At 59.4% G+C, this 25,067-nt stretch overlaps 1 protein-coding gene across 1 annotated transcript; it reads right to left on the bottom strand.

Annotated features, from left to right (window-relative positions):
• Positions 1-4: 4 nt before the first annotated feature.
• Positions 5-22,948, bottom strand: ABCA2 (ATP binding cassette subfamily A member 2; the record flags this gene model as incomplete). Its single annotated transcript, XM_017733421.1, has 43 exons — positions 22,835-22,948; positions 22,653-22,655; positions 20,210-20,321; positions 19,623-19,789; positions 19,297-19,424; positions 19,073-19,177; positions 18,423-18,608; positions 17,199-17,533; positions 16,793-16,952; positions 16,456-16,584; positions 16,008-16,175; positions 15,173-15,269; positions 14,642-14,815; positions 14,459-14,561; positions 13,852-13,966; positions 13,312-13,502; positions 12,930-13,080; positions 12,432-12,636; positions 11,813-11,977; positions 11,325-11,508; positions 10,819-11,031; positions 10,306-10,502; positions 10,043-10,225; positions 9,442-9,626; positions 9,233-9,353; positions 8,219-8,506; positions 6,966-7,184; positions 6,711-6,813; positions 6,025-6,350; positions 5,357-5,570; positions 5,089-5,194; positions 4,702-4,813; positions 4,222-4,282; positions 3,782-3,956; positions 3,581-3,696; positions 2,982-3,129; positions 2,649-2,772; positions 1,696-1,828; positions 1,404-1,521; positions 1,106-1,284; positions 655-796; positions 200-334; positions 5-22 (listed from the first exon to the last, which is right to left on the bottom strand). Coding segments are annotated over exons 3-43 (6,444 nt in total), but the record flags the coding sequence as incomplete, so codon positions are not given.
• Between the last annotated feature and the right edge of the window lie 2,119 nt (positions 22,949-25,067).

Here is a 25,067-nt window from a genome sequence, read left to right as displayed (position 1 = left end):
CCATCCCTGTGGTTGGCTCATCCTGGGGGACAGACAGCACTCTCAGACATGCCAGCCCTGGGAGGGACCCTGCCACTCCCTTCCTGTCCTGAATCCAGCTCAGGCCACCATCCCACACTCCAGGAGATGCGTGATGTGTGGTGAAGCTGGGGGGTGGGCAGCTCCCACCCGGGGTCACTTTTCCACCCTCAGGGCGCACCAGGAAGATGAAGGCTGGGTATCCGATGAGCGCGATGGCTGTGGACAGCTTCCTCTTGTTGCCCCCGCTGTAGGTGCTGGCAGGCTTGTCGGCGTACTTGGTCAACTCCAGCTTCTTCAGTGCCCATTTGACCACCTGCAAGGCATGGGGGGCTGCTGTTATCCTGCCAAGGCCACAGAGCTGGCAGGGGTTGGGCTCCCTGGCACGTCAGCTGCTGAGGGGACTACAAGCCATGTGCCAGTCAGGGGAGCCCCATTGCCCCAGCCAGGAGCACTGGTGGGGACCTGTGAGTGCATGTGCCTGGCCCTGGCAGCCCATGTGGGCACACCGCCAGGGTGGCACTGCCACGAGGGCAGCAGCACCTGCTCAAGCTGCCACTGCTGCCCAGTGAGATGCCATCGCTGTGGCGCAGCACCAGCCCTTGGATGCTGCCAACTGCTTGCCCAGAGCCCTACCCGCTCCTCATCCTTCCAGGGGATTCCACGCAGGCGGGTGTAGAGCTCCAAGTGCTCCTGGGCTGTCAGCTCATCAAAGAGTGCATCAAACTGGGGGCAGTAGCCCAAGCTCTGCTGGACCTGCAGGAGCTCCTTCAGAATGCTGTGGGAGAGGATGGAGGGGTTGTGGGAAGAAGGAATTCTTTTTGTGAGGACTGCTGCTGAGCCCCCTTTCACACGCCTTTACACTGGAGCATCTCCCCCCAGGTAAAACCCCACTGGGCAGCCTCAGCCCACGGCCACTGTCTCTTGCCCCACATCCCAGAATGATGGTCACCAAGGAGGACACAAGGTTGCAGAGTCCTACAGAGACACACAAGCTCACTTACGCTGCTTTATCCTGGGAGCCCTCCAAGCAGACCCCATCCCATCCCATTCCCAGGAAAGCAGGCAGCCCCCAGCCCCCCCTAACCTGTGTCCATTAATGAAGGCCTCTCCACCCGTGGTGCTCTCATCCCCTGTCAGCATCTTGAATGTTGTGGTCTTGCCCGCACCGTTGACGCCCAGCAGCCCAAAGCATTCCCCGGGGCGCACGCCCACACACAGGCGGTCCACGGCCAGGATGCGCCCAATCTTGCGGGACTTGTACACCTGGCAGGGAAGGGGACGGGGACTCAGCCCACCGGGAGCCACCTGGCCCCCCTCCCCCACCCACATCCCTGGGCTAGGCTGGTCCCAAGAGTCTCCTTGCACCCTGATGCAGCCCCCACCTTCGTGAGGTTCTCGATCTTTAGCATGTCGTTGTCGGCGTCACCACGCAGGACCCGGTGCCTCTCATTGGCCACGTCGATGTCATCCTCGATGGGTTTGGTGGAGACGGGCAGGCGTCTGTGGGAGGGGGCAGGGGCACGGGGGAATGTGGGACCAGGAGCTGCGTCCCTGACAGGCCCGGGCAGCTCCCACTCAACACCACCAGAAGGGCAGCCTGAAGCTCAAGGGTCCCCAATGGCAAATCTTTACCCCATGGCCAGTCCCAACATCCCTGTCCCATGCCACACTCACTGGGGCTTCCGGAAGAAGTTGTACTGGCACATGATGGTGATGAAGAAGCCAACAAAGCCTTCAATTGTCATGGCAACAAGCCCCCGTGTCACGATGTCCCACTCGAAGGGTGATTTCATTTTATCGAACTGCCCTGAGCACAAGGAAGAGGAGAGAGCAGCTAGGGACACCTTCCCATGGGGACAGCTTGGTTGTACTTCCTGAGCTGACCCATGACAATGACACTGCTCCCCCACCACAGCTGCCTGGGCTGGTTGCAACACGATTCCCTCTCAGAGCATGGGTGCTGTGGAAATCATCTGGCAACTTTTCAACCTCAGTAGGATGAATCGACCCAGCTGAGAGTGGTATCAGACGGATTTGTCAAATCTCGACCCAAAATTGTCCCTCATGATGCCAGCAGCACCTGGCTTATGTACAGAAGCTGCTCAAAAAGCAGAGAGCAGGGGAGCTTCTGAGGCCAGGCTGAAGCTGTAACTGGCAACAGGCTTGTGTGGGTTGGGCAGCACAGCCCCCAAGAGACCCTGTCTGGAAGAAGAGTCCCTGCAGCCCCCATCCCTCCTGTCACAGCACAGACCCACCGTGGCCCACCACAGCTACACTATGGCCCCACTAAGATCCACCACAGTCTCACCACAGCCCACCACAGGCAGTGTGCAGCAGCAGCAGAACCACACGCCTCTGTCAGGGCTCACACCCTCCTCTCCCCATGGGGCTGGTATGTGAGATGTCCCAAGGAACCGCTTTCAGCAGCACTGGCACCATGCCACTGCTGACCCTCAGCCGTGTCTCTTTCTGTGCCCCATCTAGTCCACCCCCTTGGCTTTTTGCTCCAGGTTGCTCTGGGCCTCGGGACACCCCCACGGGGCAGGCAGAGGGGATGTGCCAGCATTGTAGTCCCCTCCAGCCCCCCATGCCCTGGAGCAAGGGAGGGAGAGAACAAGAGGCCATACCAATCTTGGCATAGTACTCATTGATGTATTCATTGTAGGCCATCTCCATCAGGCCGTGGCCCAGGTTGTAGTTAGGGAACACGAGGAAGCAGCTCTTCAGGTAGCTGTTCACCACCTTCAGGTCCTGTGGGTACAGCAGAGAGGACACAACCATCAAACAACTCTGAGTGAATGGTAGGATCAGGATCCCCAAGATCCAGCCCAGTCAGGTCTCATGGCTGATCCTGCTGGGAACAGAGACCTCCTGAGGTCCCTCCCAGACTGAGCCACCCCACAACCTGATGTCAGTGTCTCCCTTCCCAGTGGCCCTTGGCAGAGCTGTGAATGCCACACCTTGTCGTGCTCAAAGAGCTGCAGCAGGAACGTGGCCACAGTGGCTGTGATGCCAATGAAGAGGTTGATGACGATGAGGAAGACGTAAGCAGAGCTGGGCACCTCAAACCAGAAGGAAGCTGGGTACATGATAGGAGTGATAGACCAGCTGGGGAGGTGAGAAGCAGAAGCACACATCAGCATGGCAGGAGAGGGGCCCCCCACCTTGGGACTGCCCATTTCCAGCCTGCTGTTCCCAGGCTCTCCCACCCCAGCCCTCACAGCCACCCCACCCCAACCAGCTATGGGGCTGCAGAACATCACAGAATGGTTTGGACTGGAAAGGACCTTTCAAGGTCATCTAATCCAGTCCCTGGCCATGGGCAAGGACACCTTCCACTAGTGCTCCAACCTGTCCAACTTGGCCTTGGACTTTTCCACAAATGGGGCAGTCACAGCCTCTCTGGGCAATCTGTGCCAGGGCCTCACCACCCCCATCGTGAAAAATTTCTTCTTAATATCTGGTCTAAATGTCTATTCTTTTAGTTTAAAACCACCGCCTCATAAGACTCTGGAAGCATCCCCAGTGCCTCCTGACCACCCCCCTCTGAGCAACATACCCATAGAGCAGGAAGAGGGAGAGGACAGCAGGGAAGTTGGTGGGAGATGTATATGCTGGGAGGTCAAACACGAACAGGATGATGATGCAGCACGTGGCTGGCACCAGGTAGTTTAGCTGGAGAAGACAGAAACTTCTGTGACTGCTCATTCCCTGGCACAGCCCCGGAGGCTTGGCCAGTAGGGCCACGTGTCCTGCTTACCATGTCCCACATGTAGTTGGCCAGCCAGTAGATGACGGGGTCACAGCCACTCACAAACTGCAGGTGTTTGGCCTTGGTGGCCTTTTCGGCCACCAGGAATACCACAAAGCTGGCTGGGACGAAGGACATGGCCACAATGATGAAGATGGCAATCACCACATCTGTGCCTTGCAGGCTGGATGGGGAGCAAAGAGAGCTCCATGGAGGGACTCCAGCACCCTCAGTTGCCTGGGGGAGGGCCACCCACTTTGGTACGGGGGCAATCACTGTGCACAGCGCAGGGCATGGCACAGGGAGCCCCACATCACAGCCACCCTGTCCCTCCCCACCATGCAGCCTGTGGAGCAGAAGCCTTGGCCTTCCCCTGCAACCATCAGTAAGAAGCCCCCTACCTCCCGTGGGACAGCCACCCTCCCCTCAGACCCTCTCCTTGAACCTACAGGTAATCCAGGGACAGGCTGGCGCTCGTTTTGTTCATGGGGTGATTGGTGACTGTGATGCCTGCAACAACAACCAAGAAGAAACATGGAAGCATGAAAACTGGCTTGGGACACAGACCCCTGTCCCCACTCTGCCTGGTCCTGGCTCTGAGCAGGATAGGTTTCCAACCTGAAGCTCAGCAGGAGCTGGGCTCTCTGAAGCAACTCAGCACCTCAAGGCCAAGCCCTCCCTCACTGGAGAGCACCCTTGGACATGTCACAAGCACAGGCACTTTCATGCAGCACTTTGGGACATTCCAGCCCAGGCCTGACAGAGGTTATCCCAGCTCTCTTATCTCACAGCGGAGGCGGTGAACTCCTGTTCCAGCTGGACACTAGCTTGCTGGCCCAAGGTGGACACTGCACTTTGGAGCGTGGTTGGACTATGCCCTAATGCTGTTCCTGACATGCTCCTACCCTCAAACACCTCCAGATGCTCACCATAGGCAGCAGGGTTGCCCTTGCTCTTGGGCAGGTTGGCTCTCAGGATGGCATTGTTGAGGGCATTGAGGTAAGTGGGCATGCTGTGGTAGCCCTTGTTGTTGTAGAAGACCTGGTGGAGGAGAGAGGAACAGTGGGAGGTGGCAAGAGAGCTAGGCCCAGAGATGTACCGGGAGGGAAGGATAGGATGGGATGGACAGCCCACAGGCTGTGGGGAGAATAGGCCATTGCTGACTGCTGGGCCAGACCTGCTGACCACTCCCCCATGGCTGGAGCCTCCCAAAGCACTCGGAGGAGAGCACTGCAGCAGAGCAGTCCCAGGGGTCCCTGCCTGCCCTCTTTCCTCCCCAGCCATCTTCCCTGCCCCAAGGCGCAGCGCTGTCCCACCTGGGCTGTCCTCCGCACAGCGATCTTGCGCACCGTGGCCGGAGCCCTGGCCCCAAAGGAGGCCGGGATGGATTTCTGGACGTTGCCAAACGTGAGTGCCCCGTACCTGTAGGACAGGGCAGTGCTGAGGAAGCTGCAACTGCTGTCCCCCACCTCCAGGGGTGGAACCCTGCTCGAGGATGTTGCTGACTCCAGCCAGCACCCTGGCGCAGGTGTCCTCACCCCTGCTCTATGGCGCAGGGCAGACCCTCCCAGCCTCCCCTCTTGCCTGTGCAGCCGGAAGCGGTCCGAGGTGTAGAGCAGATACTCAGAGACGTTGCGCCCTGTGATGTCTGTCAGGATGTCCCCTGTCACCACCTTCATCTGCGGGGGATGACCCCCCACGCCACTAGGGCAGGAGAAGCCAGTCCCCTGCATGGAGCACGTGCACTTGATGGGCTCATGGATGATGCGGGGCAGGGCGGGGGCTGAGGTCACAGTCCCTGAGGACCAGAAAGGGTGGCTCACAGCCAGGCTCCTGCCTGCCCCAGCTGCTGGGGACAGCATGAGGGTTGGGTGGCTGGCCAGGCAGGGTCCTGCGGACCAAGAGATGGACGTGCAAAAAGCTTTGGGGGAACAGAGATTCAGAGACAGGCCACGAGGTGTGGCTGGAGAAGAAATGGCTGGGGACCACACCCAGCAAAGGTGATGCAAGGCTCCTCACAGGTCTTTGTGACAGTGTCACCATCCAACGGGCTCTACTGGCATGGCTGGGGCTGAATGGGGACAGTGTTCCATGGCCAGAGCCACAAGTTCAGCCCAACAAAGCTCTGCTGTGTGGCCAGGCCAGACTAACAGGTACTCCCAGGGGTCCCTGGAGCCACTTTTGTGAGGAGAATCATCATCTCCCTGCTGGAGAAAAATCCCAGACACAGGAGCACCCAGCACAAGTGATACCTTTAACAGCAGAGAAGGTCGTGGAGTTCCAGGCATGGAGCAGGTCCTCATCCACTGACATGGGGTAGTCAGAGGGAGCTGGGGATGGAGGTGGCGGCACAAAGTTGGAAAGTGGAAGGCCTTGGGTGAAGGAGTCAATGCACATGGCATCGAAGTACTTGGCTGCCAGCATTTTGGACTCATTGCTATTGAGGTTGAGGGTCTGCATGGGCTGGTCCAGTGTGTTGTTGAAGGGTGTCTTGAGCACACAGGTGGCCCCCACACCAGAGGGCAGATGGAAAGTGTTCACCAACTGCTGAGGGCTGGCATCCGGAGAGAGCTTAATGCTGCAGAGAAAGGAGCCAGTGAGGAGGAGCAAGGAGCAGGAGACACATTTCAGCACCACGGCCATCTTCTTCCGGGACCTCCCTGAGGCCTTGGCACTTATCATGGGCACACACAGCCTGTGCCTGGCATGACTGAGCTGCTAGTCACAGCGCCAGGGCTGCCACATCTCCCAGAGCCACCCGGGCCAGGACAGGGGTTGCTTTCTATCAGGGGACATGGCACCAGCCAGGCTTTGCTCCAAGCCTGACCCAGCCCTGGCACTAGGCCTGCTGGGGCTGCCCTCCCCACTTGCCCTCCTCGCAGTCCCACAGATGGAGACAGGGCACAGGGTGCTGGTCACCAGCGGTGGCAGCTCTCACCGGTACTCACGCCGCTCCTCGTTGGCGTAGGGAATGAAGTTGCCCTTGGGTTGAGTGTAGTTGTGGTATTGGGATGGCGAGAGGATGAGGGGTGGCAGGTCACCTGTGGGGACAAGGACAGGAACCTGCTCGTACCCACAGCACCGCTGCACACAGGGAAACTGCCTTGGCCTTGTCCTACTGCAGCCAGTGGCCACACCGGGGCAGGCAGAACAGGCCACCCAGCATGCAGGTAGGTAGGCGGCTTGCATGCACCTATTTCAGGAACGGAGAGTGCCACAGTCATGGCCACACAGACGAAAAAGGCGGGCAGGAGGATCTGCGAGAAGAGGGCCTTGGTGTTGCGCTTGGCACAGTGGAAGCGTTTGACGATCAGCCCATGGAACTGGCGTAGCTTCAGCCACGAGCCTTCCAGCTTGAAGCTCCCCTGACCTGCCAGGTCACGATCCTCTGCTTCCACCTCTGCTTCTTGCTCTGGGAGGGAGAAGGACATCAGCCCCCTGGCACAGTTGCTCCCACACCTGCCTGGGCTCACCAGAAAGCTGAGCCAGACACCCAGCCCAGCTCAGCCACCCCAAGGGTGAGCACCCAACCCCAACTCTGCCACCAAGCCACAGCAGCAGTGCAGTGGGAAGCAAGGCAGCTGGCTGGCAGGTTCCTCTTGGCCCCAGAAGGAAAATTTAGGCAATAGTTTTAAAAAAACAACCGAAATTGGTGCTTTTTTCTAGGACCCCTCAATTTTCCCATCAGCTCTGCCAGCTGATGAGGGGTCAGCAGAGTCAGGAACAGGGAACAAGACACAGGTGGGAGTCCCAGTGAGACAGTGGGAGCTCTGCCACAGCACTGTCCCAGCTCTGCCTCCCACAGCCCTAGTGGGGGGAAGAGGTGGCACATCCCTAAATTAGTCACAAGAGTTGCTGAGATAACCCAGAACAGGATCTGTGACTACAGCAACAACCTCAAGGCACCTGCCCGCACCCTCCATATCCAGCAATCCCAACATCCAGGCAGGGACAGCCTTGCACCTGGGGCAGGGTATGACAGGTGAAGCCACCACCTGGAAGGTGACTCTGTGCCCAAGGGCCAAGAGGAGAAACCCAACTGGTGCCAGTGTGGGGACAGGGCATGTTAGTGGGGCAAGTCTGCAAGGTGGCACTGGAGACACACAGGAGGCAGAGGCAGAGCCAACAGCGGCTGCCCTCACTGGCTCCATGCCTTGGCACGAGACCCTCATGCACACCCTACCAGTATGGGGTGCAAACTTGTGGAAAGAGCCCATTCCCAGCCCCCCCACCCAGGCTGTGGCTCTCTGGGTGCTGTGTTGCTGGATGCACCATCAGTCCTCTCCCCACGGGTTCTTGTCCCAGCAGTCTCAGCCACCCACCTCAGACACAACCACATACCCTGCGGGACCAGGGCCAGCTCTGTCCGCCCTGGGCAAACCCTCCATGTCCCAGCTGAGCACCTCCCCTGGCCCCTGCCGCTGGCCGGGCACCAGCAGCACCAACCTTGCAGACTGACGTTATCGGGGTCCTGCCGGTTATCGAACAGGGGCGCGTAATCCCCAAAGAATTCGGAATAAACCCCACCTTCATCGCCGCGCACGGAGCCCACCGAGGACGCTGAGCGCAGGGATGCCTGCGACTGCGCCAGCTTGGAGCAGGTCACCAGGTTGCTGAGCTCCACCTCCGGCTTCTCTGGCATGGCCGCTTCGGCCAGGGGCTCCCCATTGGCTTCAGACTTTGGGCCCAGCTCAGAGGCAGGTGGCTGCAGGGCATCCTTGGACTCCTTCATGTCTGAAAGAAAAAATGTGGGTTGCCACCAGCCATGCTACTCTTCACTGCATCATGCCACCGACTGGGGATGGATCATATCATACAATCACAGACCGGTTTGGGCTGGAACGGACCTCATCTCATTCCACCCCTCTACCATGCGCAGGGACACCTTCTGCCAGACCACATTGCTCCAAGCCCCGTCCAACCTGGCCTTGGACACTTCCAGGGATGGAGCTGCCACAGCTCCTCTGCACAACCTGTGCCAGGGCCTCACCACCCTCACAGGGGAGAATTTCCTTCTAACATCTAATCTAAACTTTTCCTCTTTTAGTTTAAAACCATTCTCCCCCTTGTCCTAACACTATCTGCCCATGTAAAGACCTTCTCTCATTTTTTCAAGCCCCTTTTAGGCACTAGAAGGTGCCATAAGGTCTCCCTGGAGCCTTCTCCAGATGAACACCCCCAGCTCTCCCAGCCTGGCTCCATGGCAGAGGTGCTCCAGCCCTCGGAGCATCTCCATGGTGTCCTCTGGAGACCTGTGCTGAGGACACCAGAGCTAGACACTATTCCAGGTGGGAGTAAACCCAGAGTGGAGCAGAGGCAGGGTGCCCTTGGCCAGGATGGGCTCTGCTGGAAACCCCTCCACCATCCGGGACAGGAGACTCCTGCAGCCACCAAGCCCAGCAAGATCACACAGCCCCTCACTAGCCCCAGGAGCACCCTGTGCCCCGCCAGCGCCCATACCCACGTCACTGTTCTCCAGAGACTGGTCCTCCTCAGACACCTTCAGGAAGACCTCCTCCAGCGTGGTGTCCATCAGCCCAAAACTGGTGAGGTCCAGCTCTTCCAGGCTCTGCTCCAAGTGCTGTGGGAGCAAGGTGCTGCGTGAGGAGGGCAGATGTCCACAGTGCCACAGCCCTCTGCCTGTCCACCCTGCCAGCCCCTGCAGGTACCTGGAAGAGCCTCTCAAAGCAGCCCTTCTTGACGGCCTCACTGGGCAGGATGTAGGAGAGCTCCGTGTTGGTGTCTGAGATGAGGAGGCAGGAGGCCACGTACTTCTTGATGAACTGGGAGACGCGAGGCTCAGAGCAGGGGCTGACAGAGGAGTGACCCAGGGGGCTGTGTGGCTGGCCTGGCTCTGGGGCAGAGGGGCAGTACCCATTGGTCACTTCACACCTGGCCTCCCACCAAGACCCATCACATTTTCCCTACTCCCCAGTGCCATGGGGGCTTCCCTGTCACCCTGACAGGCCTGGGGATGGTGTTCTGCAATGCGGCCCACACTGGACATCTCAGTGGGCAACCCACAAGCTGGAGAGAACCAGCACCTGGAGACAAATGCCACTGTGTAGAGTCTGGCCAAGGACGCAGCTCGGAAAAATTAAGGCTGAGCAATGGGATCTCCTACACCCCTACCCTATCCCCTCTGCCCTCCAAGTGGCCTTAAGGAGACTCAGGATGGGAGTACTTGGGTGTTGACCTCTCCTTTGCTGGGCTGAAGAAGGGCTGGTGCCATCTATTCCTCTAAACAAAGGGTCCCACTGCACCCCAGACCTGTGCCGTTCCTGGTGTCCGACTGCTTCTTCACCACTGTCAGCTTGTAGCCGTCACCATAGGTGCTCTTGAGGAACAATGGAGAACCACAGCACTTGAGCTTGCCATGGGAGATGATGGCGATGCGGTCCCCCAGCAGGTCAGCCTCATCCATGTGGTGTGTGGAGAGCAAGATGGTCCTCCCTGATGGCAGCACAAAGCCTCAGCAGAGGGGCCAGGGCTGCCACAGAGGAGCATGCCAGGCTCTGCCCAGCTCTGCTCACCTGGCTTGTACTTGAGGATGAGGTCCCAGATGGCCCTTCGGGCATATGGGTCCACACCAGCTGTGGGCTCATCCAAGATAACAGCCCGTGACCCACCCACGAAGGCAATGGCCACTGACAGCTTCCTCTTCATGCCGCCCGAGAGAGTCTGCACCTGGCAGTGCCGTTTGTTGGAGAGTTCCAGGTCCTCAATCATCCTGGGGACAGGGCGGAAGCACCAGGAATGCTGGGGGGGCTGTACTGGTGCCCAGTGCCTGCGGGGAGTATGTAACGCCTCTTCCCCACAAGGCACCTGCGGCCTTCAGCTGCTGGCACTGCCCAGCTGCAGTCAGGCCTATGAGCATCTTCTGCTTACTTCCACAGCCTAACACCCCAAGGGTGGGAAAACACTTGGTGGAGCTGCTCCAGGGGACACCTCTGCCCCCAGATCACACCCCCTGGTACAGCCAGCAGGAAGGAGACTCACTCATGCCAAAGGCATGGATGAAGACAAAGGAGCTGGAGGGTGCCTACTTGTCCATCTCCTTGCGGATCTCCTCCTCTGCCATGCTCTTGAGCTGCGAGTAGAACCAGAGGTGCTCCTCCACCGTCAGCCTGTCAAAGAGCACGTTGTGCTGGGGACACATGCCCAGGTTCTTCCGGATCTTGTCCATCTCCGTACGGATATCATGGCCGTAGATGGTAGCAGAGCCAGACGTTGGAGGGAACAAGCCAGTGAGGATGGACCTGGATGGATGGAGAAAGGCAACAATGTGAGGGAGCTCATGTTCCTCAGTCTGGTCCCAATGCCAACCACCACCTCTGGGAGCATCTGCTGGGACCCAGGCAGAGCCCTATCAGCACAGGGCCATGAGCCTACTGCCTGTCCCATGTTTGTGCCAGCCCCACACCCACACTGCTGCCCTCTGGGCATGGCACCAGCTGCCACAGGGCCCTGCAGGGACATCCCGAAGCCCCTTCCTCACACCCTGCAGCTGGCCAGAGGAACATGGTCTCTCTCAGCCCGGACAGGCACTCACATGGTGGTGGTCTTGCCTGCACCATTGTGCCCCAGGAAGGACACGACCTGGTTCTCGTAGAGGTTGAGGCTCAGCTTGTTCAGCGCCAGCTTCTTGTCTGTCTTGTAGACTTTGGTGAGCTTGTCGATGCAGACAACCAAGGGGAGGTGGGTTGGCTCCTCCTCGATGCCCCTCGTCTCCTCTGCTGTGACAGTGGGATGGTGAGGAGCCAGAGGAGGGCAGGGAAGCCAGGCTTCGAGTGGGGCTCCCTGGGAATGAATCAACCCGCCTCCATCCCATGGTGACTATGCTGGCTTGTGGTCCCTTCCCCTCTGCTTCTCGCCCGTTTTCCCCCTCCCATGCCACAGTGGCAGCTCCCAGAGAGGCCACAGTGCTCGGCTCAGTATCCTGCCTTGACAAGAGCACAGGGGTCCGTGGCCAAGGCAAGACCCTGTGGCAGAGCCAGGGCCACCCTTGTGCCATCCACTGCCGCCCCCAGCTGCCCTCACCCAGCCTCCGGCTCTCCATGGCACAGGCCTGATCCTCCTCCATGATGCTGAGGCGGGTGGTGCGTGACCATGGCCAGGTCCACTCCCAGGTCTCCACGCGCCCGTTGCCCAGCCAGTAAGACTTCTGGAAAGGGAAGTACCAGGGCCGTGGCAGGCCGAACATGCCTGCAACCACAACCCCAGAGAGTCAGGGCCAACCCTACACCCAGGGCCATGCAGAAGCTGCTGAGGGCTGGGTCAGAGCTTGGCATGGGCATGGGCTTGGGGGTTTCCCCAGGTCAGGTCACCACTGCAGGGTGGCAGCTATGAACATTCCAGCCAGCTGGGCTCAGGGCAGCTCTGGGGGCTGTGCCAGGAAACAAAGTCCTTTGGGATTCAGGTTGGGTTGGCTCATGCTTCAGTTTTACAATGAAAAAATAGGGAGCAGCTGAGATGCCTCCACAAGGGGAAATAAGGGGGATCACTATCCCAGCTGTGGACATCCGGCTTTGCTACAGCTGGCCCCTGAATTGAGACACCTGGCTGACACCAGCAGATTAGGACATGTGGGCAGGTTTCCTCCAGCAAAGAGGCTCCTGTAAGGTCTGGGGTGCCCTCATGCCCCTCTGCCCACACGTACCCGGATGCACGGCCTCGATGTACCATGTGAGCACCCCATACACCACAGCATCCACAACCAGCATCATCATGGACAGCAGGAGGTTGAAGTCATCGCCTTCCACAGGTGACTGGCTGAAGGTGTGCCACTGGATACCCACGCCAGCCACCTCATACAGCGCAAAGTACTTGGAGCCCAACCCGAAGGCCGTGGTGGACATGAGTGACTGTGAAGAGGTGGAGGGAAGGGAATGGCAGGGCAGCAGGAACCACAGGCCAGAGGAACAGGTTGGGGTGAATTCCTACCCAGTACTGCCCCCACCCAGCCCCATGGAAATGCTCCTGGCCCTGAGAGGCAGCAAACCTTCTGGAGATACCTCCTAAGTCCCACAGGGAGGTGGTTCACACAGGCAATGGCTTGCCCAGGGCTTGGTGACAGCTTGGTGGCTTTGTACTAGACACGAGGTGCCTGAGGCAAACCTGGGACCAAGCACGTCCCCAGCTGCCGCAGCCAACTCACCGCAATGCACTTCTCAAAGGCTGTGATCTTGTCATGCGCCACCTCCTCCCGGATGGCCACATACATGTAGGGCACGTAGCTGAGGAAGTAGATGATGCCGCCACAGGCAGAGGCCAGCTTGGCCTTGGAGTAGAGCACCGACACCAGGAAGCTGCAGGGCGGACAGTGTCTCCTTAGATCCTACTCCACCAGGACTTTCCCCAGGCCGTCTGGTTTTGGTGGTGTTGAGGCAATAAATTGGCTCCCCAAATCAGCTGCCTGGAGGGACTTGTGCCCCTCCACCGGCCCTTGCCCACACAGCTCCCAGGACCCTCACTCCATGGCACAAGAACCTGGCACTGCCCATGCCCCCTTACTGCCCAGCACAGACCAGGCAGCTCACCAGAACATGATGGTGGCCACGGCATAGATGGCGAGGAAGAGCCATATGATGAGGACGTTGCTGTGCATCAGGACCTTGCCGTACTTGAGAATGGCAGTGAGTGCTGTGACCGAGATGGAGAGCTGGACAAAGCCAGTGATGAACCAAGCCACCCAGTGCACCGCATTGTTCAGGCCCATCATCTTCATCACCTGTGAGGCCAAAACTGCTGAGCGGGGCTGTCCCCAGCCCTGCGCACCCCTGCTGCCACTCTCACTGGGCTGGGAGAACAAGAGCTGGCACCAAGGGAGCTGCTGGGAGTGGGCAGGACACAGCACCCCGCATTGGGGTGCCAAGGAGCTCAGCTCCCTCTGGCACTGGGCAGGGCTCATCTCATGCTGGGGACACTCAGAAGAACCATCTCAGCCCAGGGATTTGGGATCTGCATCTGCCCCAGCTCATATAACCCAGAAATACAAGGAAGGTGACCAAGGACACAGCACAGAATGTAGGGCTCAGATATGCCCACTCCTTCCCAAGAATCTCTTCCACCATCCCTACCTCTTTCAGGCGATGCTCCTTCTCTGTCACAATGTGCTGGATCATCATGGCCACTGAGTAGACCCAGGAGATCACCATGCAGAGGGGCATCATGTGCTCGATGACAAAGAGAAAGCTGATGGGGTAGAGGAAGAGAAAGGAGAACGGGATGGTGGCACTGCCACAGAGACCTGTGGAGGGGCTCTCCCACCAATCAGGGACAACCAGTCTCTAACCCAGCACCTCCTTAGTGCCCTAAAAGAACTTCTCCAGTGAGCGCGTTGTGTGGCGGGCAGGTAGTAGCCACGGGCTCAGCCCAGGGCCCTGCCTACCGTGGTGTGGATGGGGCCCTCTCCAATGCCCAGGAGTGTTGCTGGCTCTGGGACTTCTACAGGTGCTGCCTCCACATCACTGTAATCCATAACCACTGACAGACCCATGTGCCATTCCTTTACTTTGCTCTGCCTTCCTGAGCCTGGTAGTCCAAGGAACTGGACTTAACTGGTTGCTCATCATTCCCAGTGTCACCGATCTCTTTCAGGCCCCCAAACTTGTTCCCTTTCCCCAGCTAAAGTATCCAGGGCTGCAAAGTGGAAGGGGGAAGGTCCTGCAGGCGAGTGTTACTCACTCATCCCGGGTATAACACGGGTACGGGAACATCTGTACGTAGTTGCCGGGCTCCACCACATCGTGGCCAACAAATGTGTTGATGAGGGCACGCTCCATCATGTCTGTGGAAGAGGAGGAGAGGCCAGGCTAAGTGCGCAGGGGCCAGGGCTGTGGGCAGCCGTGGCAGGGCGCTGACACTTACCCTGGATCCAGACGAAGCCATAGAGGAAGTAGAAGCGGCCGCCGGTGTTGGGGCCAGGCCGCCAGTATGCCCGACGGATCTCGTTGGTCTTCTCCGTGAAGCTGGAATTCTGCCGGATCTTGTACATGACATGGGGGGGCAATGAGCCATCCCTGTTGGTCTGGAAGATGACGCCTGTGGGCAGCAGAAGAGGCAGAGAGTCCACAGGGGGACAGCCACATCAGCTGACCCACAGCAGCAGGAAGGGATGGGGAGGGCACCGTGAGGGCTGCCATGGATGAGACAGGTGGCATGGCCAGGGATGTGAGACCCCCATGGGATGCGAGGGCACATAGACAGCAGGCCATGGGAGTGGGAGAGCCAGGACAGCAGCATGGGGCAGAAGATGGGCACCATGAGATGCTCAGCCCCCTCATCCACCCAAAACGTGCACCAAGTGACCCACATCCTGAAGCCAGTGGCTCCAGGGCACAGCTGGAGAAGGGCAAAGTTTCAGGGACCCCTGAGAAGGGCTGGTTCCCAGGGACATACTGGCAAAAACCGTGACATTGTCCTGATAGGCCTGGTTCAGCGTGTAGTTGACAATGCTCTCCTCATCCGGGAAGCCTTTGAAGATGTCCACGCTGACCTAGTGGAAGGAGAATCATAGAATCACTAAGATTGGAAAAGCCCTCTAAGATCATTGAGTCCATTAACCCAAAGACTTTCAAGCCCAGCACTAAACCATGTCCCCAGGTGTCAAATTCACACACTTTTTGAACACTTCCAGGGTTAGTACCACTGCCCTGGGCAGCCTGTTCCAGTGCTGACCACCCTTTCAGTGAAGTTCTCCCTAAAATCCAATCTAAACCTCCCCTGATACAACTTTAGGCTGTTTCCTGTTGTCCTGTCACCTGGGAGAAAAGACCAACCCCTACCTGGCTGCAACATCCTTCTAGGTAATTGTAGAGACTTAAAAGGGCCCTTCTGAGCTTCCTTTTCTCCAGGCTGAGGTCCCCCAGCTCTCTCAGTCCATCCCCATCAGACCTGTGCTCCAGAACCTTCCCCAGCTCCAGTGCCCTTCTCTGGACATGCTCCAGCAGGCTAGTGAGATCCCAAGGCCCCGGATGGGACTAGCACACAGAGCCTGCACACTCTACAGCATGCGCCACCCAAAGCCAGCCCCAGCCCCTGAAGTCAACAGTGTGTGAGCACTTCCACCCTAGACATCTACCCCAAAGCTCCTCTGGACACTGCAGGAGCCACCACCTCCCCCAGGGCTCCTGTCCCGTGCTCTTAAAAAAGTCTCAGTGGATCTGACCCTCTTCAGCCCAACAGAGTCTGGCTGTGGGTGGTTCAACCTTCCCACAGGTGGGCTCCACCTCACCTTGGCCATGAAATGGACCCAGCCACAGGCAGCATTGTCAATGGTATCCAGCTGCTGGAGCAGGACGCTGGCATTGGGCAGGGAGAAGTTGCCATTGAGGAAGTTGTGGAGAACATCACTGTCGGAGACATTCAGGATCTCTGGATGCTTGTGGAGGTCAGCAGTCAACTGAGACAGAGAGGAAGACATGGGAGGGAGAAGCTGGGGTATGCCCTGCCTCTCAGGTCACTGTCCTCCCCATGGACACAGGTAGGGCCCAAAGCTCCTCCTGGGGATGGGGGACAGCGTGCACACTGCGCAGGGATCCAGACTAGCCTCCACATGAGCAAGGTGGGTACCAGGGAGTACCCCATGAAGAAGTAACAGGGTATCTGGGGGGAGGACAACGCCTTCTCCACTGCCTGAGCAGTAAATCCCAGGCAGGCTCATCCTCACCACACTGTCCTACCTGCTGGAGCCAGCGGATGCGCCTCTGCAGCCTGCCCTCCTCCAGGTAGGCTCGGATCTCAGGGGAGATGTTCAGCCATGCCTTGGCGTAGTGGGTGACGTTGCCCACAAAGGCGAAGGTCTCATTGGCCTGAGGGCCAGGCAAAGGTCACACAACAGGCAGAGGCAGGGGCTTCCTGCTCTCTGGGATGGCTAGCAGCCATGGAGATACCTGCCCACCTCCCACTGCCTGTGGGAGCTGCCTGTGTCTGGCAGTAAACCTCCTCCCTGCCACACAGCCCATCTGCAGAGCAGGACTGGTGGGAGAAGGACAGGGGCCCCAGCCTATGCATCCTCACCTTCAGGATGACTTTGTCAACTTCAGTGCCCACAGGTGCATACAGGATTTTGGGGTTGCTGGTCATCAGATGCACAAGGAGGCCCAAGTTCCGCTGCTCCTTGCTGGTGAAGCCCAGTGAGCTCATGTTGCCCTGCTTCAGTGCCTCAGGCTCAATGGTCCTGCAAAGGGAGCTCAGGCTGTCCACTCTGCTTCAGGCCCAGCACCCCTTGCTGCAGGTAGCCCCCACCGCTGCCCATGACAGGCCTTCACACTGACTCCAGTGCCTGCATGGTGCTGCCCAACACAGGGAGCATCCTCGGCTGCAACACAAGGCTGCAGTCCAGCACCCATCCTGCCTACTCGGCAAGGGGTAACACCCCTGGCCTGTGCAGGGAGAACCTGGAGCCATCCCCCAGCACTCCTACCGGTTGTTGCCGCAGAGGATGGGCTGCAGCCCCGCCCAGAGCTGCACGAATGCTGAGAACTGCCCCTGGGGGTTGTCACTGCCGGAAGGACCCTCCCCGGCACCCTCCTCCTCCTCTGCAGTGGCATTGCTGGCCGTGGCATTGGTGCTGGCCCAGCTGGTGCTGTTGGCAGTGGGCAGTGGGGCCTTGCTGGCACAGGCTCCCCTGGGCAGCAGCTTGGCCAGTGCTGAGAGGATGTCCACGTCCCGGAGAACCTTCTCCATCTCCACCAGGTCCTCGAGGAGGGCACGAAGGCGGTGCTGGGTGGCCGTGCTGTTCACCTCCTCCAGCTTCAGCTGTCAGGATGAGTGGACAAGGAGTTACTCATTGCTGGGACAACAAAGGGTTCTCCTTGCCATTAGGAAGGAACCAATGGGGACCCCAAGCAGTAGCAACTCCACTTTCTTGGTTAAAAGGTTGGAGCTGTGCCCAGGAAAGGCCCTGGACTCACTGCTGTGCACCTGTGGCTATGAGGCAGTGAGAATGGTGGCAAATGCTGGCAGGGACTTGGGTTAGGACAGGAGGTATCATTCAAGACAGGAAGAAGGGTGGTCCTCTGCTTCTACAAAGGACTGAGCTTGGGTGGGACACGGAGTGGGACCTCAGAGCCAGCCTTGAGCTGTGCCACCAAGAGCCTTGCTGGTCCTGGGGAGAGAAGCTGGCAGGGACACACTGGAACATGTTGGAGATGCTCAGTCCCATCCAACAGGCAGTGTCCAAACAAGTGCTAGAGGGGAAATCACCTGGGATCTTACCCAGTGCTCATGTCAGGGAAGGGGGTGACCAGGAGAAGCCAGGCCATATAACAGCTCCCCATCCCAACACAATGCTAGCTGAGTAGAAACCTCTGCCCAAGTCTTATTCCTGCCACCAGCCTGCCCCGCCTGCTCAGCTCTCACCCTGCTGACAATCTTGGGGGTGTCCAGCTGCTCCTGGAGCTCGGTGGCCAGCGCAGCAAAGCGCTCCTGGCGGGTGGCTCAATCTATTTTATGCAAGAGGTAGCAGCTGCTGCTGGCTGGGGGACACGTGCAGGAGGCGGCGCAGTCCCCCTGGGTTCTGCTCACACGTCAGCTGCTCCAGCACTGGCCCAGTGAAGAGGACACTCTACAGGGCAGGAAGTTGTAGGGACAGCGCTGCAGTGCCCACTCTGGCAGAGCAGCCCAGGTTGCCCCACGAGGTCCTCACCTCCATCTCGGTGACAAAGGCCTGGGGGCTATCAGAGATGGCAGGTGCCACAGCAGTGCTGGTGAGGCCCAGAGCCTGGGAGAGAATGCGGAGCAGCGCCGGCCGGCGTGGGGCTGCCACTGGGTCCCGCAGCACCCTGTGAACCAGCCCTTCCTGCAGGCTCCTCCAGCCACTGGGGAGGCTCTTCTGCAAGACGAAGAATGGGGATGGTTGGTGGCATGGGGCCTCCCCCCAGACCCCCATCCTTGTGTGTCCCCAAGCATACATGAACAGCCCCACAGCACCCATGGTCTCCACGGGGCGGGGGGGGAAGAAAAGGGATGTGCAGAGGCAGGGTCTCCCACATGCCAGACACAAGGGGGGAACAATTTCCCCTGCTCCCTCTACAGCCACCAACCAGGCAGTGCCAACCCCCACTGCAATGGCAAACCCAGGCATAGGCACTGGTGTGTCTCATAACCCTAGGGGAACTGGTCGCAGCTCCAGGATGGACACCAGCCATCCCTGCTGCTGCTCTGCCCCCTGACAATGTTCTGCCACAGCCCCTCTACAGCCCTCTACTGCCCCAGATCACCTGGGATGGGATATCGAGGGGACAAGAGGACAGGCTCTACCCCACCATGTCCCCTGCATGCAGCACCGCTCCTCACCTCCAGCTGTGTCATCTTCTTGCTGGGGCCAAACCCATCCCACAGGTCTCGCTCATGGGTCTCATCAGGTACCAAAGGAAAGGAATCAAAAAACTGGCGGTACACCTGCATCGAGATGAGAGCAGGACTGCCAGGTGTGCCAAGTGGAGCAGGGTAGGATAAATCCCAGCTGGTTGCCATTCATGGGGCAGCACAGACCCCTGCAAAGCCCAGAGGTCACCCACCTCCCGCAAGTCAATGCTGGAGCCCAGGAGCAGCTCAGCTGTGCTGTTGGGGAGGGACAAGTTCTGCATCAGGAAGCGCCGCAGCTCGCCCTGGTCTTTGGCTGCCCACGCCAGTGTGAAGCCGGACCCTGCCAAGGAGCAAGGTGGGGTGTCAGAGCAGCCCACCAGCATCAGGGACACGGCATGGCCCCAGAGCTGGCCTGATGCAGTGATGCAGGACAGTGGCAGGGCACTGCCCCACACACCACCACTTTGCTGGGTGCCAGGCAAGTTGGCACTCTGTCCCTGCCCACACAGGCAGGGGGGGCAGGCAGAGCACAACCCACCTGCTCGGCTGCTGAAGTGGGTCTCCATGGAGCTGGGCTCAGGGCTGCTGAGGGCCTCCAGGTGCCGGCGCAGCGACTCTAGCTCCTCCTCCAGTCCTGGGTGCTGTGGGTCGAAGAGGCTGCTTTGCTCTACTGCCTCGCTGAGGTGTTCCAGAATCTGTGTCACCCTGCGAGAGTCCAGCACCACCCTGGCTTCAGGGACAGAGGGATGGGGACACCTTCCCCAGAGCTCTGGGGGAAACAGCCCTTCAGGTGCAGGGGACAGCAGTCCTGTCTGAAACGGGGCACCACTGCCCTTGCCTGCGCACTGAATCCAGTGTGCCAGGGTTCAGAGGAGAGCCCCAGCACCTCAAGGTGTCTCCAGGGGCCACCTCCATCCTTCTCCCAGCACCGAACACCTGGGAGCCCACAGCAGAATAGACCAAGGTGTCCCCTGCACCCTGAGGACACGGTGGTCTGCACTTTGGGGGATGCCAAAAGTGCTTCTGCCTCAGCCCCAGGGTGGCAGCACCAGCATGGAAAGGGGCAGGCTCTGTGCGGGAGCATGAGGGGTGGGAGTGGAAGTGCATGGTGAGGGCAGGACTCACGTGGAGTTGGAGTACTGCAGGAAGCCAAACTCGTCACGCTGGCCATCGGGGCACAGGGACTGCATGACCGGCAGGATCCCGGCTGACGTGAGCGGGGCCGCCGTGTAGAAAGCTGGAGCCAGTAAGAGTGCAGAAGAGGCCAAGGAAAGTGCAGGCAGCGGGGAGGAGAGGCAAAGAGGCAGGGAGGGGAAGGGGGCCACCAGAGAAACAGACACTCAGTTCAGAAAAGCACACTCTGGGGTCTGTGAGCCCATGGGAGGCTGGTGGCCATGGTCAGAAGTCAGCAGTTTTCCTATCAGGGCAGTCCTGGCTGGTGACTCTGTGGAGCTGCAGGCAGCTCCAGCACCCCTGGCTCCAGCCCTCTTGCCCCCACCCACTCTGCCCTGGGTGATGGGTCCCTTGAGTCCCATGATGATGCCAATTTCTGCTGCTTGCCCCCAAGGTGGCCACCAACCTCCTCCAGGCTCCCAGCCTCTCCTGTTAGTAGCCTCAGAGGCAGCTGTGGATCTCCAGAGGAAAAGGAGGAAGAATACGACAGGGAAAACAGTCGTCACCTGCAGCTCCCAGAGCCCCCAGCCTCCCCCCAACCCGGCTGCCCCGACGTGCGGCGGCTGGAGGTGGGTGGAAATGGAGACATGTAATGAGAACATGGAAGAAACAAGAAGCAGCAAAGGGCTGGCAAACCTTCCCCCCTCCACTGACACTGAACCATCATCCCTGCTGGGACCCTCCCATGTCCCTCCCCAGGGCAGGGCAAGCCCAGAATGCCCCTGCCTGATGGAGAGCACAGGTTGTCACCGGGCAGTGCCAGGCAGGGACCCTGCTCTCACCACCCATCCGATGACCCTGTGGTTAGAGATAGGTCAGTGCTGTTAGCATGGCCACAGTCGGCGGGGACTGGTGAAGATGGGCTTCTGGCAGGAACAAGAGACAGGTGCAGCATGGGATGGGCCAGCAGCCTGCTGGGGTGGTGGGACCCCACACTGGTGGCCATGCCACAGTTTGGTGACAAAGTCAATGCACGGCATCCTCCTGGCCTTGAGGCTCCTCTAGTGCCACATCCCAGCTTGTCCCAGCCATGAGGGGCCAAGACAGGGACCTGGTGGTGGTGCCAGGGTGGGAGCCAGCCCCAACCCCTTGGTGATTGGCCAAGACTGGCTGACCACAGGCCACCACATGGGTGACAGGACCCAGCAGACCTTGCCCTAGGAGGGAGGCAAGAAGAAGGGGTAAGACAAGCCTCCACCTGGCCTGGAGAGCCCTGTGAAGCCCAGGAGGCCGGGGACATGGCCACCAGTGGCCCCAGCACTTGGGGAACCCAGCACCATCAGCCAAGGGGGTACACCACCATGGCTGGTCAGTCCCCAGGGAGGAGCAGGCAGGGGCCATACTGTGCTGCCCAAGCTCATCTTCACCAGCTGTGGAGGAAGGCAAGAGGGTTACAGAGGCATGGATTAGGCCAGAGTGAGTTGATCTAAACCAGGCTCTTCCTCCCCAGACTACGAGGCCTGCACTGGCAAGGGAATGGGGGGAGGCGCCCACCCGTCCCACCAACTTACAGACTGGCGCATGCAGTTGAGGCATGAAGGGCAGGCGGGCAGGGGAGATGGTGGGAGAGAAAAAGAAAACATGAGCAAAAAAGAACAAAAACCAAACCAAAAACCACACAACACGGAGCGCACGTCAGCGCCGGGGCAGGAACCCGGGCAGTGCCTGCCGCAGCCGGACCGTGCTGGCAGCTGAGCTCTCCCTCGCCGGCACACACTGAAACACAGGCTCAAACCATCGTTACCTGGGGTCACCACCAGTGCCCAGCATCTCCCCTGGCTCTGCTGTGCCACCTGTGCCAGGGCACCCATCAAGGTGGGCATTCACAGGCCCTTGCAAGCTGGCAGCTCCACTCCACTGCCTCCTCCCAGCAGCACAGCCTGCAGGCACCAGAGCCCAGGCCAAAGTTCCAGCTGGAATTCTCCCAGAGTCCTCAGCTCTGGTCCCATCAATTTATCATCCTGCCAGGCCTCTGGCCCCCTCCAGGGCCAGGCACAGGGCTTCCTGTAAGTCACTTTCCCCCTCACTGGGGAGCCCTTCCCAGAGCCACTCCAACTGACCCTCGAGAACTCGAGGGGACTGTGACTGTTCCAGCACCATCCGGCTCACCCTTCCCCGTGCAAAACAGAGTCCTCAGCTCTGGTCCCATCAATTTATCATCCTGCCAGGCCTCTGGCCCCCTCCAGGGCCAGGCACAGGGCTTCCTGTAAGTCACTTTCCCCCTCACTGGGGAGCCCTTCCCAGAGCCACTCCAACTGACCCTCGAGAACTCGAGGGGACTGTGACTGTTCCAGCACCATCCGGCTCACCCTTCCCCGTGCAAAATGTCCATGCTGATGACAGTCACAGGCTGGCTGGTGCTGCCATCCCCAGGGGAGCCTCCCCAGACTGGGACAGACTGCTACTTCCACCCACCATGTCTGCCCCACCAGTCCTTGGCTGTAGCCCCTGCCCAGTGCAATGTCTCCCAAAAGGCCTCTCGAGGTCCCCCCTGCCCCCAGGCTGGAGCATCTCCCCAGAGCCTCAGGGTGCCCCCAAGTGTGGGAGCGCCCCAAGCACCGCCCTGGCGGGACTCACCTTCCTTCACAGGGATGGTTGGCTTCTTCTGCCGCAGCCCCAGGAGGATGAAGAAGAGCACCAGGGGGATGAAAATCTCAAAGGCCAGCACCCACTGGGGATGACACAGAGCAGAGGGAACACAATGCTTAGGGACAGAACCCAGCCACCAGGGAGAAGCATGGGCAGTACAGGGGTCCCCAGGCACTGGTGCAGTGCAGCACTGTGTCCACACTCTGCAGATGGCTGGTGGCTGTGTCACAGCTCAGCCAGCGGCAAACGGCTTCCTGGGCATCCCACAACTTCCTGCCTGCTCCACCCTGTCCAGAGCACTGCAGGACAGGGCAGGGTACACAGAAGGGATGGATCCCTCCTCCAGCAGTGCCAACAGGGTGCTGGGGATTGAGCCCAGCCGTGGTGGTCCACTACAGCTGGGCTTGCCCAGGGAGACCACCTCAAGTCCTGAAGGCTAGTGCCCTCACAGCCTGGAGCGGCATGATGCTCCCTTGTCACTTGTGCCACTGTTGGATGTCACCAGGTCCAACAGCTGAGTCTAATAGCAGAGGGTACACCTTCAGTTCAGCCAGCCCCTGGCACTAGCTCCAGGTGCAACTGTGCCATCCTGGCATCCCTTCCATGCCCTCCCAAAAGGCTCTGGCTGCAAAGAATTTCCACTGGCAGCGTGTGGTAAATAACAGCAAATCCCCAGGAATTCCTGGCCACAGTGGCTCAGAATTCCAGGCTAGGCTCCATGCCCAGAGGCCCTGGGGATAGGCATCAGCATCTCCAGCCATGGGCAGGAGCAAGCACCAGGCACACTGCCAGCACAGCTGCTGCCACTTTGCACCGGAGTGCCTGGACACATCACGGCCCCACTGCCCAGCAGCAGAGAACAACTGAAGGTTCAGAAACTGAAGCACAGGGTGAGGGGAGCCAACTTTGGCTCACTCCAGGGCCAGATGAGACCCAAGGCAGCTGTTGAGACCCCAAAACCTGCTGCCACCATGGGCAGGGCAGGGCCCAGCTCCACTGCTGGGAAGGTGCTTGCTACACCACCCACACCGGCCTCCCACAGCGACCAGCGCCAATGGGCAAGCCCATGGGGTGGGAAGAATGGACTTTAACATGGCAAGACCTGCCTGGAAGGATGAAGCTGCCAACAGGTGACAGGGTCAAGCCCTCCTGTCTCCAACATCACGTCCATGCTGCCTCACTCAGGGGCTGCCAGCGCTCGGTCAAGAAAGTCAGAGCAGCCCCAAATGGCAGTGAGCAGTGGGACCCCTGCACGTGGGTCCCTGCCAGCAAATGGCCACAGTGCTACTGCTGTGGGATGAGCACGACTACACCCATGATTGCTGCCCATGCTGCCCTCGCCACATCAGAGTTCCTGGTTTTGGAAGAGGCAGAGACCAGAGGAAGAAGGGCTGGAGGGGATGGAAAATGCCCCAGGAGCAGTACCAGAGACTCCTCATCTTTCTGATAACCAGTCCCAGGGAGAGTCCCTGGTGTCACTGTTCCTGCACAAGGCACGCTAGCAGGGGACACCCTGACACACACTGCTGCGCCGGGCCCCCGCCCCGCCCCCCGCCTGTTTACCAGGCACACAACGGGGCCTCTGTGCCCGGGCACTGGGGGGACCATCCCCACACCCCCACGCTGGGCTGTACCAGGCTCATGTGGGGACTGTCCTTGGTGGCAAGGAACCTGCTTGTTGTTATTTATTTTTTTGACAGGGGTCATTGACTTTCGTTCACCTCCATTCCCAGAGATGTCCCTTGTCCCCAGCCCCTTTGCACTGCCACATACCCCAGTGTCACAGCAGGCTGATCCACACCTATTGGCACCCAGAGGGATATGGTGATGGGCAGACATAGTAGCAGATGGCTGTTTACCAGTCTGCACCTCTGGGACTGATCCTGGCCCCCGGTCCCCAGAGCTGCCCCCATGGGAACTTTGCAGAGATGGGGAAGCCAGGGCTGCTCTACACCCACAGTGGGACACTGGCACGCAGTGGGGCCCAAGGGAGCCTCAACCTTCCAGACAGGCACCTGGCAGGGACACCAGCACAGCCTGGGGATGGTGGGGTCCCTGCCCACAGGTGCAAGACACTGGGGAATATTTTGGGATTGTGTGAGGAAGCAAGGAGGAATGGCCAGGATGCAAGCAGCTGAGAAGGAAATGCTCCTCAGAAGGTAGGAGAGGAGAAGAGAGGGGCCCATCCCTGCCAGCAGCTGGCCATGATTGCACCAACTAG

Source organism: Corvus brachyrhynchos, unplaced genomic scaffold, assembly GCF_000691975.1.
Source record: "Corvus brachyrhynchos isolate BGI_N302 unplaced genomic scaffold, ASM69197v1 scaffold1005, whole genome shotgun sequence".
NCBI lineage: Eukaryota > Metazoa > Chordata > Aves > Passeriformes > Corvidae > Corvus > Corvus brachyrhynchos.
Note: the sequence above shows the minus strand (reverse complement) of the source record. Positions and strands in the feature narration are given on the sequence as shown.